The sequence below is a fragment of the Pseudopipra pipra genome, chromosome 6 (assembly GCF_036250125.1).
Source record: "Pseudopipra pipra isolate bDixPip1 chromosome 6, bDixPip1.hap1, whole genome shotgun sequence".
Lineage (NCBI taxonomy): Eukaryota > Metazoa > Chordata > Aves > Passeriformes > Pipridae > Pseudopipra > Pseudopipra pipra.
The window spans coordinates 39,399,635-39,423,104 of NC_087554.1; the positions used below are offsets into that span (position 1 = coordinate 39,399,635).

The 23,470-nt window shown below is 38.4% G+C and overlaps 1 protein-coding gene across 5 annotated transcripts in view; it reads left to right on the plus strand.

Moving 5' to 3' along the window:
• The window catches only part of PRORP (protein only RNase P catalytic subunit), a 45,609-nt gene that overhangs the window by 15,329 nt on the left and 6,810 nt on the right, over window positions 1–23,470 (plus strand). For 3 of the 5 annotated variants that reach the window (XM_064658613.1, XM_064658614.1, XM_064658612.1), the window contains exon 5: window positions 3,965–4,072. The exons of 1 other annotated variant lie outside the window; for it this stretch is intronic. In XM_064658613.1, the coding sequence (XP_064514683.1) occupies window positions 3,965–4,072 (108 nt within the window). Of the gene's footprint in view, window positions 1–3,964; window positions 4,073–7,223; window positions 7,375–23,470 lie in introns of all 5 variants that reach the window. One more of the 5 variants, XM_064658616.1, reaches the window with a different exon arrangement.

Consider the following 23,470-nt stretch of genomic DNA (forward strand, 5'->3'; position numbering starts at 1 on the left):
AGTCCAACTCATGGCCCTGCACATGGCCATCCCCAAGAGTCACATCATGTGCCTAAGAGTATTGCCCAAACACTTCTCAACCTCTGCCAGGCTTGGAGCTGTGACCACTTCCCTGGGGAACCTATTCCAGTGCCCAAGCACCCTGGAAGGGGAAACCTGTGCAAATAACTTGCTTCTTTTTGCCTAAACCAACTTTCACATCATCATTGTACTGCATTGATGGTCATCATGTCTGGCTTCTCTTGATCAGCTGTACCCTAACTGCAGCTGTGCTTTACTTCATTTACTTCTTAGAAAGAAAGTGTTCAGTTTCTTCGAACAGTTAGCTATTGAGGGAGATATCTTTAGAGAACTGTGAATGAAACATCTCTTTATTATTGTGGCTGAAGTAAGATCTGCATAAAATCCAGACAATTCCCAATCTTTGAAAGATCAGCATCCTTTGAATTGTCTATTTTCTCTCTTCATGGTGAGTTGATCTTGGTTGGACACCAAGTGCCCACCGAGCTATTCTGTCACTCCTCTCCTTGACAGGGCAGTAGAGGGAGAAAATGAGATGGAAAAAACCTCAAGCATCAGGATAAAGACAGTTTATTAAAGCAAAAGCAAAGCCCACATGCAGAAGCAAAGAAAACCAAAAGATTTATTCTGTACTTCCCATTAAGATGTGATGTTCAGCCACTTCCTGTTACATAGGGCCTCACTATTCATAGCAGTTGCTCCATAAAATAAAGGTAGTAATAACAAATGCTCCCCCCCACCTTTTTTTTCCTCTAAGCTTTTATTCTGAGTGGCTGTTGTGTGGATGGAATATCCCTTAGGTCAGGTTGAGTTAGCTGTCTTGGCTATATGGTCTCCCAAGATTTTGCCCACTCCCAGCCTACTAGTGAGAGAGAATGTTGGAGAGACAGCCTTGATGCTCTGTAAGCACTGCTCAGCAGTAGCCAAAACACTGGTGTGTTACCAACCCCTTTCCAGCTACCAGTGCAGGGCACAGCGCTGTGACGTCTGCTATGGGGAAAATTGACTCCATCTCAGCCAGACTCAATACACTCCTACAGTGTAAGTCTATGGGTGTTAGAATAACCCTTTGTACTATGTCCAGATGAGGTAGCCTGCTGCTTATTCCCAGTCTTTGCCCTTTTCCTTCCCTGTGTCCAGAGAGGATGAGAAATATGGAACTCAAAAACTGTCTCTCAGGGGAGGAGACCTGAATCTTTTCTGTCATTCTTCATGTATTTTTTTTCTAGAAAAGGAAAGAAGCAGTATTGTGTGTTGCTGGGAATTATGGATTGTGAGGAGAAAATGAACCGACCCTTGGGATTTTTAGTTTGTCTGAGGCTTTTCACTGGAGTCTTGTGTATTTGGTGACGTTAATTAAACTTGGCCATTTGTCTTCTGTGCTTTCTCTGCTGTTAACTCCTCATCTCCCTGTGTGGATAAGTCTTCTGTACCAGCAGCCTTCTTCCCTGTTTTGCACAGTTTACTTGCAGAGACGGAAAATAATTGAACTGATCTGGGAGGCTGGCAGGGGCATACTGTCTGTCAGGCATCTGTTGAGAATGGTCTAGGACACATGGACAGGAGGAGAAGTGGCCAAACCATTGACAGTGGAAAAGCTGCAGCATCTCCCCAGCTCCAGAAGCAAATCCCAGAGAGCAAGGAACTGGCTTTCTGAGGAGCACTGAGCCTATCGTGATGCTGCTCAGCAGGACCCTTCTGGCAGCCCTGCTCCATCTGACCTGCTGGGAGAGGGGAGGGAGCCAAGCGAAGAGTGGGCAGAGGAGAGCGCAGACCCACCAAACTCCTCTGCTGCTTCCCCAACTCCTGCTGTAGTGTTCCCTCAACAAAGCAGTCTGCTCTGCCCATCAGGGAAAACCCACCCTTTCAGAAACCGCTCTATAACTTGTTGCTTTAAATAAAATACCACTTCAAAATTCTCCACAAAGTGCTTATTTTGTATGGAACTGAGCCCACAAAGACAAGATCACTTGTACAGTATTCTTCACAAAAATGACTACTTGACTGTAACTATTTTACTTCAAATAATATTGCCATTTGTTGTCATTGGGAAAATAATGCTCTATTGGAATATATACCACGTTTTTCATCTGCTTCCACTTTCTTTTGCCTTTTCCATTTTCACTTCTTTGTCTCAGAGCTCTTCTATTTTACCTTCATTTGGTCTGCATGTGTTTTGCTTCTTTTCATCTTTCCACATTTCAGACAGCCATCCAGTATTGCAGTGATGACTCACCTGATTTTGAACCATAGGAAGTCCCCTGGATGGCATAAGCCCAGAAGGAATCCATGTTGTTTAGTTTTGCACTTGTTTCTCCCCCTCCAGCCCTTTGCTAGTGACTTCTTTCTGTGTCTTGGTGTCCCTGTCAGATGGCAATGAGAATATTTATTCATCTGTAGAAAATACCTTGAGATTGAGGCAGGGAGCAGGGAAAACACTTCACAAGTGCCAACAATTTATTTTTGTTGGAGATGATAATTTCCTTGCCCAGCTTTTTATACTTTCTCAATAATGACATTTATTTAAGCCATGGAGAAATGAAAGATCACATAAAAGGCGATTGATTCCTATGGTGCTAGACTGAGCTCTCTGTTGTCTCTGTTCTCATCGTTGTGCTTTCGATTAGCATGCCTCTTTTCACCTGGAAATTACTCCTGAAACTTTAACATCTGAGTGAGGCATCCTTATCTCACTTGGTTGGTTTGTACTCTTAATACAAATGACCCTTTTCCTAGTATAATTTGTCATAAGCATTCCAACTAAATTTGAAGTTGGTGATCATTTGTTAGTGCCTGACAGCAGTGTATTTTCTGGACAAATAAATTCTTTCATTTCTTTCTCTGAGGAAGAATGTATGTGCTGTATATGTTTTTGTTTGTGTGCTGAGGGGATGTTTTTTATTTAGACATATGTTGCCATATGGCTGTGTGGGAGAAGGCAAGATTAGAAGAGTACTTCTTGAATCCTGAGTAGAAGGCATGAAATATGAATTGTTTTGAGTTCCTATGAAAGTTAATTTATAGCCTTGGTCTGTGAAAGCTCTGTCAGCGGGGGATAAATAAGTCTTACTTGTTACTAGAAAGGTAATTTATGAAACTAAGTCACTGCCCACCAGGATGGTGCAGAGTTCTTGTGCCTATTAAAAACAGTCAGAAGGAAGAAGTAGAAATCTTATGCAAGTGTCTGCAAAAAACCACTCAATCTTTCCTCAAAAATTAAGGGAGAAATTCTTTTATTTCTATTTATTATAGCTTTGTAGTCTGTTCTTCTACTGTGGGCTCTCAAACCTAAAGCAGTTGTGTTTCTCCTTCTGTTGGAAAAACATTCTGTTGGATGGATGCTGCTGTTTTGCTCAATCACTGCATTACATTTCTGACCTAATAAGAAAGTTCATTCTTGTGTTAGTCTTAAAGCCATGTGTTACTCACAAATTGACTGCTGTCTTTCTAAATGAATGTTTATTTAAATATTGGCTGGCATTCAGAGATTTCAGAATTCTTCCAGAGAACCTGAGTATGATGCTTACCTTACATTTGGAAATGTTAAGTAGTAGTGTCATTGTCTACTGGTTTGTACGGTTGCTTTGTTTTGCAGCTATTGCATGACAGTGACTATAGCATGTATCTTTATGAAAGTGTACACTTCAGATTATAATATTGAAAATCTGGATGACTGTAAAGTTTTGAATTTTGGTTGTAATGTAATTTAAAGTTGTATTGGAAGTATCTACTGTAACACGGCTTTGAAGATGTTTTGGTTGTGGGTTTTTTTGGTGTGGTCGCTATAGGAAATACGCAAGTAATGATGTGAAGTGTAGCCAATGATGTAAAAGTGAGAGACTTGGGCTTTGTTTCTTTTTTTAATAAAAAGTGAATGAAATTTCTTTCTGTTAAAGTCAACATAATATTCCCCTGTGAGTATTTATTTATTTATTTGTTTCAGGAATTTGAGGCCTTTCAAACATTTGTGGAAAATCGACTTCCGTTTGATATTGTTATTGATGGACTCAATGTTTCCCACATAAAACCCAGAAGGATGCATTGTGAAAATGTAAGTGCTGTTAAATATTCATTAAGAATTTTGTGTATGCTGATTGTAAAACAATGAGTGCCTCATTATTAGTTATTCTCTAGAGAAACTGATCAAACATTTTTGTAGCATGTGTTACAATGAAGTTCAAAGAATCATCTAAGTTTCACACATTAAAAATGATTAGTGGGAAGATAGTTCCTCTCACATATTTGACTGTATTATCTGTAAAATGTTGTACCCAAATTTCCTCATGTATGCAATGGTTATAATTACAGCAAAGGTATCAATAATAACATTATTAGGACATACACTGTGTCAGTGTGTAAGTTTTCGTAGCAATAGGGATTTGTGGGAACAGAGTAAAACTGCCATATAGAAAATTTAGTCTAATATAGTTGTGCTGGTAATAGTTGTTCTTAAAATAACCCCTTACTTTGTTCAAACCACATCCTGTACACGTTTAAACTTTATTTCACTTCCTGTTGTCTTGAGAATTTGAGCCTTGTTAGTACAAGGACGTACCATCAAACTGGCTTCAGTTCTTTCCACTTGATGATTTGTAGAAGAAAAATCCTGCTTTTTTGTCAGTATCTTTGAGAATTCTTGGTACTCCCCTGTAGCATTTCACTATGAATTGGCTTAACATTATTTGGGTTTATTTGTTAATCAAATATTTACTTTACATTAGGAGTAAAAAAGTAGCTTCTCACATGTATTCAAAAACCAGAATTTAAATTTTCACGCTCTTGAAATTAAAATTAAGTTGTAAATGAACTTGATAATAAAGGAAGAAATACACTTGTAGTAATTACGAGAAATACATTTTTCTTCTAAGAACTACTTTAAAACTGTTCTTAGGAAGTAGTATATGCTTATCTGTAGATAAAAGTGAGCTAGGGAGGCTAGATAAACTTACTGAAAGAGATTTGTCTGAGGGTGCCAGTGAAGTTTCATGAGATACTGTCTCACAAAGAGGGTACTTTCTTTACCATGGAAAAAAAAAGTTTACAAGTTGTTTGGGTGGAATCAGGAAGTGTTGATTGTCTGAGGAGAATTCCAGACAGAATGTAATGCCACAATGTTTTAAGATCTGGAAAGACAGATCTATGCTGCCAAAGATGAGGAAGAGAAATGCCTCTCCCACTGTGGGAACTCTGAACAGGATTCTCAGTGGTCTGTAAAGCTGGAGGCAGTGGAGCAAAGAGGCAGCCTGGTTTTGGCGGATAATTACTCCTGATTTCTGATCAGACATCTTACTAGGACATATTAGCGTGCTGAGCAGCATAAATTGCCTTTGAGTTTCTCCTTAGCTTCTGCTGTATTGGAAGGACTTCAGGATCCATGATGCCGAAGAGATCCAGAAGGACTGTACAAAGGCATCAACTTTCCATATAGGCTGTTCCTAAATAGGTACAGGCCAGATCTTTCCTGAATCCCAGCTGTTTACAGATTAGGAGGACTTTTAGGAAGACCTGCCTTTTCTTTCCTAAACAACAGAACAGTCCCTTGGGCTCACCACAGCTTATCTCCAGAAGAAGGTTCTCCTAGCTAAAATCTACTTGTCCTATGAGTTATATTGCTGTTAATTATTATTGCATTTTGTCATGCACAAAAAGTGTTAATCATTGGAGCTTCCACCAGCCAATCTTGCTGCTCCTGTTTTCTGGATCCTGTTATTGAGAGTGTGGAGTCTTTACATGAGATAGAATGGACATGCCCATTATTCCTGCCACAGACCTGTAGATACTGACTAGCTGAATAGTACCTATTTTGGCATGGGAAGTGTGTATTGCAACAAAATAGTTCCTTCACTGCCTGAAAGAAATAATCTTCTAGACACATGGACTACTAAAGACTTTTTCCCTTTTTATTGACCCTCCAAATTAACTGAGACACCATCTTTATACACTTCCAGTGTTAACTATCGAGTTTATAGTTTTTTCCAACTGGAAACATTGTTTAAATGTGAGATCATGCTGGATGTTAGTAGATCCTGCTTTATTTCTTCATGACTCTCAACTCCTGTGTTGTAACATGTCAGGAAAGGACTGTGTCTTAGTTCTTATTTTGGATACTTCTGACAAGAAGTATGTATTCTTGTTTTCTTACTGTTTTTTTCAAGACTGCTAAAAACAGAAAAAAAACCACAAAGCAGAGCAATCCTTTCTTCTGTCTCCAAACTTTTCTTTCAGATGAGGGAAGGGAAGGCCACAGGAATCTGTTGCTTTTCTGGTTGCTTGTGTTGCTGCCAAGTAGTCCCCCATCTGTGAATGCTGACCTCCCTGAATGCTGTAGTCTGTCCTTTGAGGGCTGACTGCCACAAAACATCCTCTTGTGGAGGCTCCTACCCTCACACCAGCGACAGCTGAATGGAAAATGTGGCGTGGCAGATTTGAGGCATTTACAGCCTGCCTTAATAAGTTCTTCAATGTATATAGGGAAACATAGTGCAGAACTGAGAAGATGGAGAGGAGAAATAATGCAAGAGAAGTGGGAGGCAAGCAGAAAGTATGGAAAAAGCCAAGAGTGAAGGCTGCTGAGGTCAGGCTGGCTGGCTAGGACAGCATGACAGGCCCATTTTGAAGAAAAAGTTCATGCTGTGACCAGTTCATCTGGAGAGGTAATACAGGAGCCATGTTTCCAAGGACCTCTGTTAAAGCTGCCCAGCCTGTGTTTTGCTTGTCAAAAAATGAAATTATTCTGAGTCTCCAGATGGGAGTATGCTTTTCAAGGGTTCATTCTTGCAGCTGTTAGACTCAGTCAGGATATTGTTTCATCAACTTTTCTTTTACAGTATATAGTTGGTAAAGAGAAAATCAGATCGTTGCTCTGTTTCTAACACACTGTAAGCATTAGTACTTGGAAGGTTTTAGTTTCTTTGGAACACATCCCTTATGTGATTTAGAGAGCATGGCAAAATAAAGGGCATTATTAAACACAGGAGAAAGCCTAAGATTTATGTGACAAAACCGTGGTAATTTAAATGCATTCTGGTCTTTATTTAAATTTAACAAAAAGTACTGTTCAGCTTGGTGATTTAGCTTTCAGAACAGCAGCTGTTTTGCTGAAGACCAGCTCGAGCTAACTTAGTCATATGATTGAAATAAGAAAACATTGATAAAATATTCCTCTCTTTTCCAAACAGCCTAACATTTTTAATTCCATTTAGGCATTCCTTAGGCATCTTGGAAAAGGGCTGGATTGTGTGAACAAGGCACAGATACCTTGGGGGATGAGAGGAGACAGAAAGAAAGCAGAAGTTGAAGGAATGATTTTTACACATTTAATTCCCAAAGTGTTCTGACATTCTAGAAAACTAGGTATGTGACTTCCAGTAGCCCCAGGAAACTTCAGTCCTCACATCCGGCACTTACTTAGCAGATCATCCTGAATATTATTGATTTAGCAGATTTACAGGAACATCCTGTGGCAGTTTCTCTGGTATATGACACTGTTGGTTTGTAATTACAATCCCCCTTTTTTCGAGGTTGGTTTTATACTAGGTCTGTTTCCTGGTAGAAATCAGCATGTGACTGCATCAATTACTGAAAAAAAAAAGGAGGCAGCCTGAGGGTGGGAACAAAGATTTTTTGAGGACTAGGGAGTGGTGAGACCATCTGATTTGAAGGCACTGCACACACAGTGACTGTAAAACTGCAACACTGGACATCAGCTGGCACCTCTTTTCAATCCTTCGCAGCCTTACTGCAGCATTTTAAATTAGACATTAAAGTTGACTTCTAATTAAAAGATATTATAGAATGGAAATTATTTTTGCTACATAATCCAGACCATAGAAAAAAACTCCAAACCTCCCATAAAGTCCAAAATCATTCAGTCTTGTCTTCTGCTCCTGTTTAAGACTGTACCTGATGCGTATTTGCCTGAATGAGTCAGGCAAATACTGTTGTACTGCAAACATGTAGTTTATAGAGATATCCTTGCAGTTTAACTAAGCACAGTTGATTCAGGCTGTGTTTTTAGGCATTGGCACCTTTCCTCCAGATGTATCTAATTACATAAATCCTTACCCAGCACAATGAGATTTGGTACTCTCTGTCTTCTGCTGCTGTAACTCTCCATAGTGCCCTCACCTTTCACCTTGTAAAGGTCAAGAGAGGGAATTTCCACACACTAATTTTCCATTTCTCTTACTAAATAAACTGTTATATAATTCTTAAATGGATTTTTTCCTGTTTATCATGATTTTCTGCGGAAGTGTTCTTTGGAAGTGAGAGGGAATCCCAGTGCAAGCAGGATGTCTGGGCTCTAAATATCTTGCTTTGGTTGCGGGAGGGGAGTGAAGAGACTACAATGAGCTCTGCTCAGCTACCTCTAGACTGTGAAGGACCAGGGTGGGAGGTGTGAGAGAGCATTATCAGCAAGAACAGTTTAAAGAGTACTTTGCTATTTTTAATTTATATTGAGTTTGGAATATTGTAAATTAAGTATACAGCCAGCTCCTTTTTTAGCTGTGCGCATCTGGTGTTAGATGTAACTGAATATACATTTCAAATGTGTGTTGGATCAAAGCTAAATCACAATTCCTTTCTTCAAACAATTTGGCAGTTGGGGTCAGCTCTGCCCTAACTTCACCCTCTCTAATCTCTGTATTAAACTCAGACATCTAAAAGATTGGTAAAATGGTTCCAGATTGAGTTCCTTAAGACTGATAATGCACAAAGGAATAGTTTTTGCTCTTGGTGGGTAGTTCAAAGTGGTTGCTCCTAAACTTAATCAGCACTTCTATAAATGGACTACATAAGTTCATGTAATTCCCATGTAAATTGCAGTAGGCCTGTACAACAGCTGAAGAAGCCAGATCCTTGCTGTTCCACTCCCTTCTCATCCCAGTCTGGTGGCAGCAGCTGGCATGCCACCCCTACCACATCTCTGCCCTGAAGCAGCAGTCAGCTCCTGCCAGGAAAGGCACCACACCTGCCCTCCTGCACCTCTCACAGGCTGCCACAAAAAGCCAGGCTGTGACTGCTGTTATTGGGCGTGATCTGTGGCAGGTACAGGGGACACTACATGTTTTGCATCTATTTCTTGTCTCTTCCAGGGGAAGAGCAGCAGACTTGTTGAGTGAAACTGCTCTCTGAATTGGAGAAGGGTTCTTGGACTGAGTGAATTCTGTGATCACAAGTAGCATAAAATTGTGTGTGAACATATTAATGCATTTTGGTTTTCCATGTGTTAAATATTTTTAAAATAATATTTATCAAGAAGATTTAAAGTTTAAAACTAATATTATAGTTGTAGTTATTCTAGTGGTTCTGTAGTAGTTATTCCTGGACTCCTGCCTACTTTAGCAGTATAGAAAAGATAGAGAGAGATTGTAGTCTTGAAAGAAAAGCTGGGAGTGAAAAAAAAAATTTCATCAAGATAGGGGAGAAAACCAGGATGTAGGATAGTAGTCTACAGGAAAATGGTGAATGATCATGTTAAATTTTTGAAAAAAGTCCAGCTTTGTCCACAGAAATAAAGAACCTTGATGAATTACGCTTTGTAAATTCAGCTCAGAACCATCGTTTTGATATGTACTTTATTCACATTTTCAAGGCTTATTTTCTAAATATAAAGACAATACCAAGGCAAAAAACCCCTAACTCTTCAAATGAAGGCAAAGTTAAAAAAAAAGAAAAAAACCAGGGCATCTATGGCCCATCATTCTCTTGGATTAATAACCCAAATCAATATTGAAGCATAATTTTTTTTCTTCAAAATCCCTGCTCAATTGCCTATAAATCCTCTACGATGAAATAAGGAGATAAAAAATATTGCAGCTTGTAGTGTTTGAGAAAAATAATGAATAAAACTTTCTCTCCTGAGTCCCACTTACTAAAAATTTTTGGTGGCATGAAACACACAAAGAAATTAACACCTCTGCATACAGATGTAGTTGACAGATACTAATGTGCTCAAGTTCCCTTGTGTAATCCTTATGAGTCTTCACATCTGTCTTAATGGTGCAACATGCCTGAAAGATCATCTGCACAGTTATTGAGATAGTGATACTTTATACAAAATATTAGCTCTACTGTATGAGCTGTCATGCAAAACTAGCAGTTATTAATAAATTTGACCCCAAAAAGATCATGGAAAAGAATTTTTTTCTTCTTTGACTCCTTTGGCAGCATCTGTGATTTGTTCAAGTACTTTACTGTCTGTAAATGAAGCAAGAATTAAGTAGATCCATGAGTCATTCTCTGTTTAGAATCAATACATCCAACAGAGGTCTTATTTGTCATACTGTGACAGTTCATCAATTCTTCCTCCCACCAACTCTCAACAAAGCAGTGAGAGACGTGTGTTCATTTGCTCTCAGCCTTTTCCATCTTTTTTTTTTTGCTGTCTCCTACTGGTGGTTGCAGTTTGCGTTTGCGTGATAACGAAACATTTGTCCTGTTACCCAAGACTGGAGAGATTTTTATGTTTGCAACATGTTTCATTTTTTAGACTTGTACGTTCATTTCCTGTAAGTATTGCACAAATCATAAAGATGAAGATTTTTGGTGTTTTCACTGAAAATCACCTTCAGCCTCTGTGTAACATGATCTTAGAAGAGAAAGAAGCTTAAGCACTAAGGGGTACCCTTGAAACTTCACCTATTTTCAGTGTTGGAGATGTGTGACTTGAACATTCACCATTTCATTCGTATCTTGTCAGTTAATTTCTGGGGTTCCTTGGATATCTCAGCAGGAGAACTAAGTCAAGTTCTTCTCCGAAGAATCTCAGAGATTGATAATGATCTGCTGAAATCTTCCCCCTCCCCTCCTATATTGGGGCCATCCTAAAATAGACTAGATCAAGCTCAGAAATTTTGGTCACCAGATGCAGAAGAGCAAGACTGTTAAGCTTCTCAGAAGAGCTGAAGGAGACTAGACTCATTTGCCTGTGAAACCTAGAGGAAAGGCCTGGCCTGCAGCTTCTCTCCCTGCTGTTCTTTTGAAACCTGACAGTTCCTGTTTGTGGCTAAAAAAGAAATAAAAGGGCATTTAATATATTCAGCTTCGTATACCAATACACAGTAAGTGAATATGTATTGGACATCAGTGTGTCAGGGGTCCTAGAAGTGGTTGGCATGTATGCTTCCACTGAGGAAACACACATGTTGACAACACCTTGAGCCACCAAGTCTGGCTCCAACGTGCTTTACTGCAGCAGCACTGGGAGGGGAGAGTAGGAGATAGATAGGACTTCGTAAGAAGGGAAGTAAAAAGTCAGACTGGCTATCTGTGAATACAGGGAAACTTTCTCAAAACTTTTAGATTTCCAACATTGTGAAATGGCGGAGAGAAGCTGGCAGGATTCCCTGACTAAATGCCTGAACAGTCAACTGTAAGCGAGTATTTTTTGTTTCAGAGGTTTCCACCCTGATTTTGCATTTCCTGGTGAGAAGAATAGAGAAGCAGAAATTGATCAAGTTAAGAAAATCTTGACTATCAGGCATTTTGACAACTTCTCCCTGTTGCTTTCTCCCAGAGTGAGATTATTTCTGCTGTTGCTTCCCCTCACTATTTGCAACCTTTGTTTCTGGCTATAAAAATAAATAAAGCCCATGTGATTAAATTAATGATCTCTATTGGTTTCCATCTGGTGTTTATGATTTCTACGTTTGTATTTGGTGATAATAGCAAATCAAAATCTGTGTAAGTGTAAGTAGGAGAGCATCCAAGCACCAAGCATACCTTTTTTATGAGGGAATTTGCATCATGTCTTTCATAACAAGAATTCTTCTAATCACTAGGAATATAAGCTTGAAATTCAGCAGAGCAGAGTGAAAGTGCCTTGATGATTCATGTCGCAGTGAACTTAACTGTAGCAACATGCTGTGTGTTGTATGTTGTAGAGAAGTCCTGCTAAAATCTCGGTGATGAAGTCAAATGAAGGTATCTTCTTAACTGGACGAGTTTCAAACTTGCTGTTTTAATTTCTCCCTTAGAAACCACAAGATGAGTTTTCTTTGGGCAGCTTGATTGATTCATGTAATCATGGAACTGCTATCAGTGTGGCAATAAGAGGTGTGCTGGGCCTCCAAACTGGAAACCTCGTCTTTAGGGAACTGAACTGCTTCTTTAGAAGTGATTTTTATATGAAAAGTCTCCATAGTAGTGAAAGGCTCTGGGAAGCAGGCCAAAAAATGTGAAGATTGGGTTACTATAGGCCAGTTCTCTGTAAGAATAAATATCCGATTTGAATGTGAGAAATGCTGGTTTTAGTGTCATCTTAAAGGCAGCTTGGATAATCCTCAGAACAATTATTGCCTTCGTTCATGTATATCTGGATTTATTTATGTATTTCAAAAGCAATCAATTTGGGGTTCATGCTTGGCTTTTATATCTGATATGCTATTTTTAGTAAAAATAGGAAAGAAAACATATTTGGAAGCTGTGTTATTTGAAGGAGAAAAGGTACAATATAACAAAAGCCTAAAGTGCATTGGGATTTATTTATGAAGTCATGAAAGCCTAAATTTTTGAACAATAGGTTATTCATAGGGATTTCAGCATATTGATGGGATGTTTAATGATACAGCAATCCATTAAGCTGCATTTGTTGTTTTTTCTCTAGTTGCACTCTACTTGTAGAGTAGAAGAGACATTTATATTTAAGTAATTAAATATATTTAAATTGAGGTTATTAAATTATTATAACCTGCAATTAAGTTTAAAACCGAAGTTAAAGTAATTTTATTTTTTTTAATCTAGACTCATAGGAAATCAAGTACAATTGTCCACGGCTTTTAATCTAAATCTCTTCATAAACTGATTGTTTCATGTTGTCTGGAACATGGAAATAGGAAGTCTTGTTTGAATCTAGGAGACTCATTACATGAGAATTAAAAGTCCATGCTGGGAACCACAATCATGTTGGCAGTATTCTTGCTTAAAAACAATTCACAAGAATTCCTGTTTCAAACTGAACTTATGAAAAATGGTAAGAACTCTTCTTATCCAAAATTTTATCCATTGCCCATTACAGGTGACCTTTTGTATGAAACACTTCTTAATGCAAACCTCACCTCTTTCCAGTATTGATTTTGTACATCAGATGCAGGGATGACAGGGAGAAGCTGTCTCTATTCTGTCTTTTACTTATTTTGTTTGAGGGTACATTTGTGCATTTCCTAAAAACAAGGAAGGGGAAAGGAGGCAGGACAAGGTAAAAAAACCCAAATCAAAATCAAATAGTCCCCAGAGTAATTCAGACTTATGCCTTTATTTGTGGTGTGAATCTAAATTAGATCAAATTAGATTAAACTAATGTGTTTACTTGTGATGATATAAAGAGGAGATTTCTTTCAAATATCTGTCACTCTCTGTGGTCTGCTACCAGAACCGAGCCATTAAGCTATTATTGTACGTACTGGGACTTGTAAACAGTTTTGTTGCTTGGTATCGTGTGAGGAACAGGTGTGACGTAGTAAGAACACCAGTACCAAGAACATAATAAGAAAGCTGTGGCTACTTTGCTGCTGCTGATCTTCAAATTTCCAGGAAAAAACCCAACCCACACACTGACTTCTAGGACAGGCAATGCATATCTACATGGGTTCTTCCTTTCTCATATCAAATGAACTCTAGGAAACATGGGGATTTTTTGACCCTGACCCACGCTGAAATAAACTGCAGAGGAGGGTCCTGAGTTGTAGGATCACCTGAAAATGAGCTTCATGTCTGCTGGGTCAGCTCAGATGCACATCATGCTCGAGTAGCAGAACATCAGTCTTGTGTATAAGGTCATTCCTACTCTGTGTGTAAAGCAAGAGAACTTTCCTTGGTACTTGCAGATGCCCTCTAAACTCTTTTCCTTATTTGCTCCTTAACCTGATATTCTGTGTTGTTTATATGATTTTAAAGCTTTTAGATCTTTTGCTTTGTATTTTTCTAAATGACAAGGAATTAACTGAAAATTAAAATTAAAATTATATAATAAATATATATAATATATATAATAAATATATATAAAAAATATATATATAATATATATAATAAATATATATATATAAAATTATATTATAAAATTAAAATTTTATATAGGTATTTACTTCTTAGTAGCCATGGCACTTACTGTTATACAATAGAAATCTTCACTCCCATCCTCGAAGAAAGGTGCCTACCTCAAGATCTTAAAAACTTGTAATTGAAAAACATTAGATGAAGAAACAGTCTTATAAAGCATGATTTGTGTTGGTGTTCTCCTTTTTCTGTGCATCTCCACAAAATAAATGTTCATATTTCCTATTCTGTAAATATTATTTCCTAAATATGATCCCTCCCAAAAGTACATTTTAATCACTTTGAATGCCTAATCTCTGGTATTGTACTTACTGCCCTGTCTTATTGCTAAGGAACCTTTTTCTTCTTGAAAAATTCTCCATTTACATATTTTGTACTAATTTTTACATTTATTTACTGATTTTTTTCTCTCCACCCAGAGACACTAGTTCGTGATGCAGTTTCTGCACAATTTATTATTCACCAGTCAGTTCTTTAATGATCTGAATAGTTTCACAGTTCTAGCTGGAAATATGCATTGAAGTTATAGTGAGTCAGGTGAGTCAGAAGCTAAAGAGGTTGTCAGAATTATGTTGACACTATATGTGCTGTTTTCCAACCAATTTAATGAAGTATTAACTCCTAATTTCTCCAAATATTTTCTACCATTTCCAGCTGCTGCATTGTCCTATCCTTGTACAATGTTTCCTGTAGTGACTGTTAAAACTGGACCTGTACTTCTGTCATATTGATGATCCCCTTACCTCTTAGGGAAATCAGGAAGTATTAGTGATGCTTATATCTGTCCTTATCGTTATCCAGCACTTACCCATTTACCTGGTCGCTTCTGTGCTCGACAAAAAGGAAACAGTGAGTTGGCAGTAATATTTCTTCTGTCTCTAATATTTTGAATCTTTCTGAGTCTTGAGCTTTTAAGGAGACTTGTTGACATGGCTCCATGAGCAGGCTGTGTACAGGGTGTGCCGTAAGCTCTCTAACAGCAGTTAAAAGCCAGTTTAGTTTCACAGGTTCTGTGGAGTTGTTCCTGCCTTATATGGTATGCTGATGTGGAAAGATCAATCTTTCTGATGCCTTCTCCTCTTGTTTGTTTCCTAATTGTGTAATATTTGGGTAAACTACGTAGTGCTTACACTATACAATGAAAAAATAAAAAAGCAGAAGTATGATGCAGGTGTTTGTTAGAGCTGGAATTTGAGCTTCTACATTCAGTGCAAGTTTAAGAAAAGTACAGTGGAATACCTATTCCTTGAATATTACCTATACTACTACCTGATTGATTGATTGATTGATTGATTGATTGATAGATAGGAGTTTTCTTCCACCACAGCCCTAAGCTGCCACACATTTGAGTAAATAAAGTGAAGTAGTAGTAAGAAGGTTGCAAGCAAACAGTCATAGAGCAGAACCAGACAGTCTTAATGATGTTGATTTCCCCTGCTCCTTATTAGGAGTAGTCACCCCAGGCTTGTCTAGTGTTAATGTCACTAGGCTGCTTTCCTCATCCAAAGTCATGTTCATGATATCCCTGTAGAACATTTCACTGTACTGTTTAAATCCATTTATGTGTAATGGCCCTAAGTCTCAGTAGTTATAGGAAGTGTCTTAAATAAAAGAATTGGAGGGTTTTGACATTTTCACTTTGCATTGATATGTATGTATCTTCATATCATGCCTTGAAGTACGAAAATCTCTTAACTTCCTGTTGAATGGGCATTCCCAAATGGGCTTTCAGAAATTCAAATGCTATAGGTTAGGGATTTCTTTTTTGTCATCCCACTCACTCTCATTTCCACAAGCCCATTCAGTTTGCCAGTCTAGCTAACATAACATAACCACTAATATGACACAGAGTTTTAACCCTTTGCTATCTGATAAGTTTGGTAAACAAAATACTTCTGAAACTATAGTTCTGTCTTGCACTTGAGCACTGCAGTTTGATCCTGAGTGCTCCAGGAATTGTTAGCCGGGTATCTGCATCTTTTCCGTGGAAATGGTCAAAGAAGGGAAAGATGTAACATAATTCCTCAAATGTGCTAGCTGGTGTAGTCATGTACAGGTACCTGGAAACTGTAATTCTGAGTCCCCAGTTTTAGCTTTAAAAAAGTAGATCCTTTTATAGAAAAGGGAGAGTTATTATTGTTATTTGGCTTTTGTTGTCCAAGCTATTCTGCTGGTTGTATTTTCATATTCTCAAGCTTATTTCTCTTGATGACAGGAAAAAAATTACTAAGTAGACAAAATTTTTCATATAACCAGTTGTTCCCAGGAGATTGAGCCTTTACACAAATGCCAAATATAATCTGTAATTAATTTGTAGGAGCTGACAATATCCTTTGCCAAATGGCTGTATCTTATCTTCTGAGTTATCTTCAGATGAAACAGTGGTCTGCCCACTGTCCAGCTATTGAGTATTGCAGACTGCTATCAAAAACCTTATATTAAAAGCATCAAAGTAAATTATACTTACGGATTTTAGCTATTGTGGGGGCTTTCTGACCTTCACTGCCTAGGATCTCCAGGCATAGATACTGCCAGCAGTATTACTAGTAGTAAAATGGCACAAGTCTGCAATGCTGCTCAATCAAAACTAATGACTGCATTAAGAAAAATAGTACTGTCTCAGGTTTTACTTCAATTGTTATACTCTGCATCAGATTTTTCCTGGTTTTGTAGGAACAGTGACTTACTTAGCATGGTAAGCCTTGATCCAACTGAGACAGTTGAACCTCTTCCTCATGGTACTGGCAATGCAAGGTGTAGTGGTATATGGAAGTCCCCTAGGTTTTCTCCAGCCTGGTAAATACCAGTTATGTTCTTAGCAGTATTAAACAGATTTTCTCCCTGGTACCTCCTTGCTGAAAGCCTTGATGCACTGTCAGCTTGGGATAGGTAGGTCTGATCTGACCACACAGCTGCTCCTCCATCTCAGACCTTTGTGCTTTAGTTTGCTTCTGCTGATTTTTATACTGTTGAAGAAGAACATTTTATATATTTCCTTTCATAGTAACCAGATTTTTCCTCTTTCTGACCTTCAGAGAAATCACAGCTCATTTCAGTAGTGTTTGTTAATGTATTTATATGTGTTAAGAGCTGTTACTGGAATAATTGTTTTTGAAGGTATATAAAGGTTTTGAAGGTAACCTCTCTATATTAATCTGTAGCAGGCAGCTGGAAAATAGTACTAGTGAGAAACAGAAGAAAAGCAGTGTGAAAATTGTGTTACAAGTATTTGCTGCATGTTGTATTCCAGTTCTTTTTTTTAACTCCAAACCATCAATTTACTGATATGTTTCCTTGGTTATCATGTCATTCTACCTGGATGATAAGCCTGTTGACCTGTGAGCATAGAAATAGTCTTTATTTTAAAGATTTTGTGGAACTATTCAAACATGGTATGTTGCTGCAGAAGCAAAGGTTTAATGTACCTTTAACAGCATCATAGCTGTGACTTCTGTAACAGTGATCTCCTCAGCTGCTGCAGCACCTTTTCCTCAAAGAACAAAAGTACTGTCTGGGATTTTTTGAACCCACAGATTGGAGATGGGGAAAACACTTAGCATCAGACTAGGTCAGTCACACTGCATAGACATCTGCATAGGACAGTGGTGAGAGCTTCAGTATTGGTATCTTTTAAACTGTCAGTTTCAGTCTTACAAAGATGATTTCAGTCCTGCACCACGTTATTTCCTATCTATGGAAAGGATCAGTCAAGCTTGTGCTTTCATTTTCATAACACCCCATCACCACTGCTGCCACCACCACCTGGAGATCCTGCTCACATTTTGGATTTTCAGTACTTAAATGTAACTTCTGACCCACACTATGAAAATCTGAAGACTGACACAGCTGCATTAGGTTCACAAATGTCCCTTTCTAATAGCTAGCTTTTTACATAGTTTCTAAAATTAAAAATGGTAAGGGAAACTCCCTTATGTTCTTAAGTCTTTGTATACAGCTGCCGCAATAATAGTAGAAAAGTAAGAGTATCAATGGCAAAGACTGGATTTGGAGTGAAAGATGGCAAATCTCTGAAGCTGTGACTTCAGCTGGGACAATTATTCCATTTACAGTCAGTGGCTCTGATCGGTAAAATTGCACATCTGAAGCCTATACAAAAATAAGTAAAACCTCATACATTTTCATTTTTATGTAACTTGCTTCCTCAAGAATATAAAGGTGATGTATGTGTAATATTGGTGCAGTGAAGCAGTGTGTAGTGATCAGTAACTGTTGAAGAAACAGCAGTGCAGGTAGAAAGAATTCAAGGGTGAGAACAAAGGATAGTAATGATATGTGGAAATGCAAAGGAAACAGTTCATGCCCTTTCAGGTTTTACATGTTTCTTTTCCTACTTTTGTATAATTACAGATAGACAGGATCACCTAGCTCTTCTCTGTGGTGTGGAGGGTTGATACTGATAACCCTTTTTATTACTTTGCAAATCTCCAGGTTTTGGTACAAAATAGTAGGTTCTCAGGAGATGTCTGGATAAAATAGAATCCATGGAAGCTGCCCCATATGTATTTTCAAGATCTTGGTATTTATTCTTTGTTACAAGAAAGAAGATGAGTAAGAGGAGGGAGAAAAGTATACAGTGGTATCAACTACATAGAAAAAATATCTCAGAGAAGGTCAGAAAAAGACGAATATCTCTGCCCTTTTACGTGACTTAAGAAAGAAGGACATTCAGAAAATTCAAATTCATGAAAGGAAATGTTTTACTTCCAGTCCACAATTAAAATAGAAAATGTTAAGTTTTAATTAACAGAGAAAGAGCAAGCTGCTAGGATTGGGCTATAGCTGACTGTGACTTGGACGTTTCCCAGTTGCTGCCTTAGCAGAATGTTGCTTCGGATTTCAGATTCACCCTTTCTCTTCCGTCTTTATTCCTGCTTCGTAATTGCTGAGTCAACATCAAATCATCTGCTTCCATTTAAATCAACATTACATTTTTTGTAAGTGATTGGGAAAGAAAACGGTATTGTAGCTGATTAACAAAACTTTTGGATTGAGAAATTTGACTGGCACTGCAGTAATGTACAAAATTCAACTTCCAAAAATGCAGTTAGGCAACGGAAGAATATTTGTTTGTGTATCTTGAATTGTTGTAAGAGTCAGAAAAAATTTTCTGTTTTTCTCTTGTGCAATTTGTACTATAAAATTTAGCAATTCCCCACCTGTCCGTATCTTCTTTAGTCATCATTTCCATAGTTCTTGGCACTTTTAATTTAATACCATGCTATGTTAACTATTGTCACTACCTGTTTTTCTTTCTTTTATTTGTGGTTAAACTTCATCTGAAGTCCATGATGATGAAAATAGTTACCATTCAAAAGCAGAGACTTCGAAAAGTACGAGCAGGAATGGTCACACTAAGAGGTTTGTAAGATGTAAGGTCTGACAAAGTAGCTGAGATCTTTTAAAAGTGACAATCTATTCTGAAAAGTCAGACTCCGAAAAGCTAGTGTCTCCTCCACCTGATGATCCCACTCCTACCTCCCCATCCTTCATGTCATATACGCATTTAATTCTGTGTTTAAACTGTGTATATATTTCTTTGGTCTCTGCAGGCATCCCAGCGTGATTCTGTTGATTCTCCTAGGAAATACCACTTCACTGACCATCAGTTAACTACTTGATGTGCCCTTTGGGAATAAGACAGAGCAGGATATGACTGTAATTAGACTATATATTAGAAAATACATATTTCAAAAACTTTTTTTTTTAACATGGCTCTCTTCTGTGAAGGGTAGGAAGCTTTCCCTCCCTATATGCATAGAAGAAATTTGTAACTGTCTTACCAAACCTGAAATTAATTTACACAGTTTTGGATTGTATTGTGTTTTTCTTTGAGCTGGTCAGTAGAATAAAAAATGGGTGGCTCTTCAAGCTTGATTGAAATTTGAAACTTTACCCACAGTTTATAATATAGCAGAATGTAATGTCAGAGACTATTTACAAACATATTACTTCTACATACAGAATTGTTTCAGAGATTATTCTGAGCAGGTTGCACCTTCAGTTGAAATCAACTAGAGTTGTAATTAAAGATATCTCCATTACTGGCATAATAGCAGGGTACCATGAATACAGGAAAATATAAATTGTGCTATTGCTTCTGTATCTGACCTGAATATATTTACAGTTACTCTGCTTTATTCTCTACACTACCCAGGATTCAAGAGGGTTCATTAGCTTATATGCAGTCCATAGAGTATTGTTGTAGTCAGTTTTGACCTGAAAGTAATGTGTCTGCATTCACCCAGTATTGCACTTGTGCCAAGTCCTCTGGGCAGTGGGAACACTGGGCTGTGCAGGTATCTTGATACGCACTTAGTACCAGTCAGTTTGGACCTGGCTGCAAAAGCATCTTCAGCCTCTGAATACAAATTTACTCTGCAGGCAGCAGTGCTGTATTTAGGCATCACATCATATAGCAAACTGAGGCTACTGTACCATCCTCAATCTATATTAAATCAACTTGGGTATCTGCTCTTGTGGTTAGTTTTCCCGCTCAGTCAATAATCTGCCTTTGATTAATAGAGTTGACTGTGAAGTCAAAAGTAAAAGCTAACATCTAAAAATGAACTGCAAATTTTAATGAATTGTGATAGGGAGTTAAGACATCTCTAGTGAATGCGTCAAGAGAAGATAAGTCAATTTTAGGTGTAGAGTCAATGTAGGCAGGTTAAAACATGTTAAACATTGTGTGATTGCTGTCATTGATGTGTGAAGTGCTGTCATTGATAGACTTTTGCATGATGATATGTTACATCAATCTGAATAGTCCTACTGTAACACTGGAGACAAGTACTCCCAACAATATTGTTTCTGCAGTATTGCAGAAAGGGATAATTCCTAAGAATTAGCTGTTGCCTGTCTAAAAGGCACGCTGATTAATCTTAGTGACTGTTACTCATCCACTACCTGCTTCCCCTTCCCTTCTAAGTAGCTACTTCCTTGCTAGTCAGGGGCAGATAATCTGTACAAGGATCAAGAAACATGTATGCTCTCTCTGCATTTGAGTAAAGAGGACTTTGAAAGTAATTTATACTGTGTCATCAGTAATAATGTAGAGAATATAAGAAGCGTTTGTATTTGGTGCTGTGGTAATGGTATTGAATCTGCTTTGATGAAATTACCAGGCTCAGTGAGGAAGTCCAGCCTTTCTTTGCAAGCAGCACACTCGCCTTCCCTGAGTAACTGGCTGTGCTGTGGGAAAAACCTCCAGCTTCCCATTGTGTCTCTCCTGTGCGTGGGACTAAAGTACACAGGGGTTTTCTGAGCTTCTTTTCTTGGTCTACAATATGGGAAACCAAAAAGGGAACCAAAAATGATGAAACTCTTAAATAAACATGGTGATGGTGGGAATTTATTCATAGAATCGTAGAATATCCTGATTTGGAAGGGACCCACAAAGGTCATCCAAGTCCAACTTCTGGCCCTCTGCAGGACACCCCAAGAATCACACCATGTTGCCTGAGAGCATTGTCCAAATGCTTCTGTCTGGCTTGGTGCTGTGACCACTTCCCTGGGAAGCCTGTTCCAGTGCCCAACCACCCTCTGGGTAAAGAAGCTTTTCCTAATATTCAACCTAAACCTCCTCTGAATCAGCTTTGTGCCGTTCCCTAGGGTCCTGTCACTGGTCACCCCAGAGAAGAAGTCAGTGCCTGCCTCTCCTCTTCACCTCACAAGGAAGTTGTAGACTGCAATGAGGTCTCCCCTCAAGTCTCCTCTTGTCCAAGCTGAACAGACCAAGTCACCTCAGCCAGTTCTCACACGGCTTCCCCTCAAGGCCCTTTACCATCTTCATTGCCCTCCTTTGAATGCTCTCTAAGAGCTTAATATCTTTCTTATATTGTGGCACCCAAAACTGCACACAGGGACTCATGATGAGGCCACATCAGTAAAGAGTAAAGTGGAACAGTCACCTTTTCCAACTGGCTCCAATTTCTTGCTTTAGATTGGATAGAATGCTCAGCGCCGCCTGACACTACAGTTACCGCAGCTCTGAACCTATGGTCTGCGTTGGGATTTCCTCTGCAGTTTCACAGCTAGAGTGTTGGGTGGGAGGCAGCACCAAAACCAGGTGAAAATAGCAATAATATAGCAGTTTGTTGCTGTTACTAGGAGATAATCTGATTGTAGATGTGTTTTGCTGTTAAATGGCAGTTAGTGAAACCAAATGTTTAGGCAATGTCAAACATGATTTATTAATAAAAAATGTAATTTAAATATTTCTGGGGTGATTACTTCTTCATGCTCTACGTGTATACAGGTGAGTCACCTTTTGCTGAATCACTGAATGGTGTGCCTCCCAGCAGCAGTGCTTACGGGTTTCCCATCTGACAAGTGGGAAAGTACCAGTATTATCTAAGGAGAAAGGCTGTCCTACCGCAAGCTGACCTTTGAAACTGGGAACACATGGCACAGCATGACCTAGTGATCAGAATGGGTGACTGGCAGTGAAGCCTTAGGAAATCTGTATCCTGCTCTGCTCATAGTTCCTTGTATGACGTGGAGTAATTAATCTGTCTTCCCTGTGCTCCATTATGCACTTGTGAAATGGAGATGTCATTATGCATTCACTTTATAAGGCTATTGTGAAATTTAAAGAAAGGTAATTAATCTTGCAGCATGACAAGGATTCCCTGCTCTCCTAGTTTAACTCCTATGTTTGATCACCTTGAGATTGTGCAGAATCGTGAATGTGGGTCACTGCAAAACTATTTCCAGAAGTTTATATAGAAGACCTCCCTTCTGGTGGGAAACTCTTAATATTTATTCTCACCTAAAAAGTTGTTCTTCCAAGGTATAATTGATTTTTAAAATGTGAAACTGCCAGTTACAGCATTTTTAGTTGCTTTATTTCATATTTGCAAAGCTCAGGCTTTTTACATGGTATGAGGAGTTCAACATCAGCATGATCCTGTGGAGTATGTGTTCTCTGTCCTACTGCTCTGCTTCCTCACTTCACTTCAGCTCCTCTGATCCAGTGTGTGAGCATAGTTGCGACTGTGCCATGGTCTGGTTGACAACATGGCCTAACGAATGGATTGTATCAGCACAACAGAAAAAAAAAAAGGTGCATTGTGATATGAAGGCAGGAGCTTGTTGGTGGAGAGGAAATTTCATAAAATGGCATTGCTGCAGAAACAAAAAATAACTCATTTACTTGTGGGGAAAAAGCTCTTATCTGTGAGAGTGTCTCAAGGAAAGATAAATTGTATACACTCAACCAGAGTATCATACCAGTGTTTCACTGATTCACAAAAGAACTACATGGCCACAACAGGGCTCCATCAGTGTCATTTGATAAGTGCTGTGAACACAAAATTAATGTAAGGAAAATGTCAAGGTTTAGGAGAAGCTTGAGAATGATATAATTAACCAA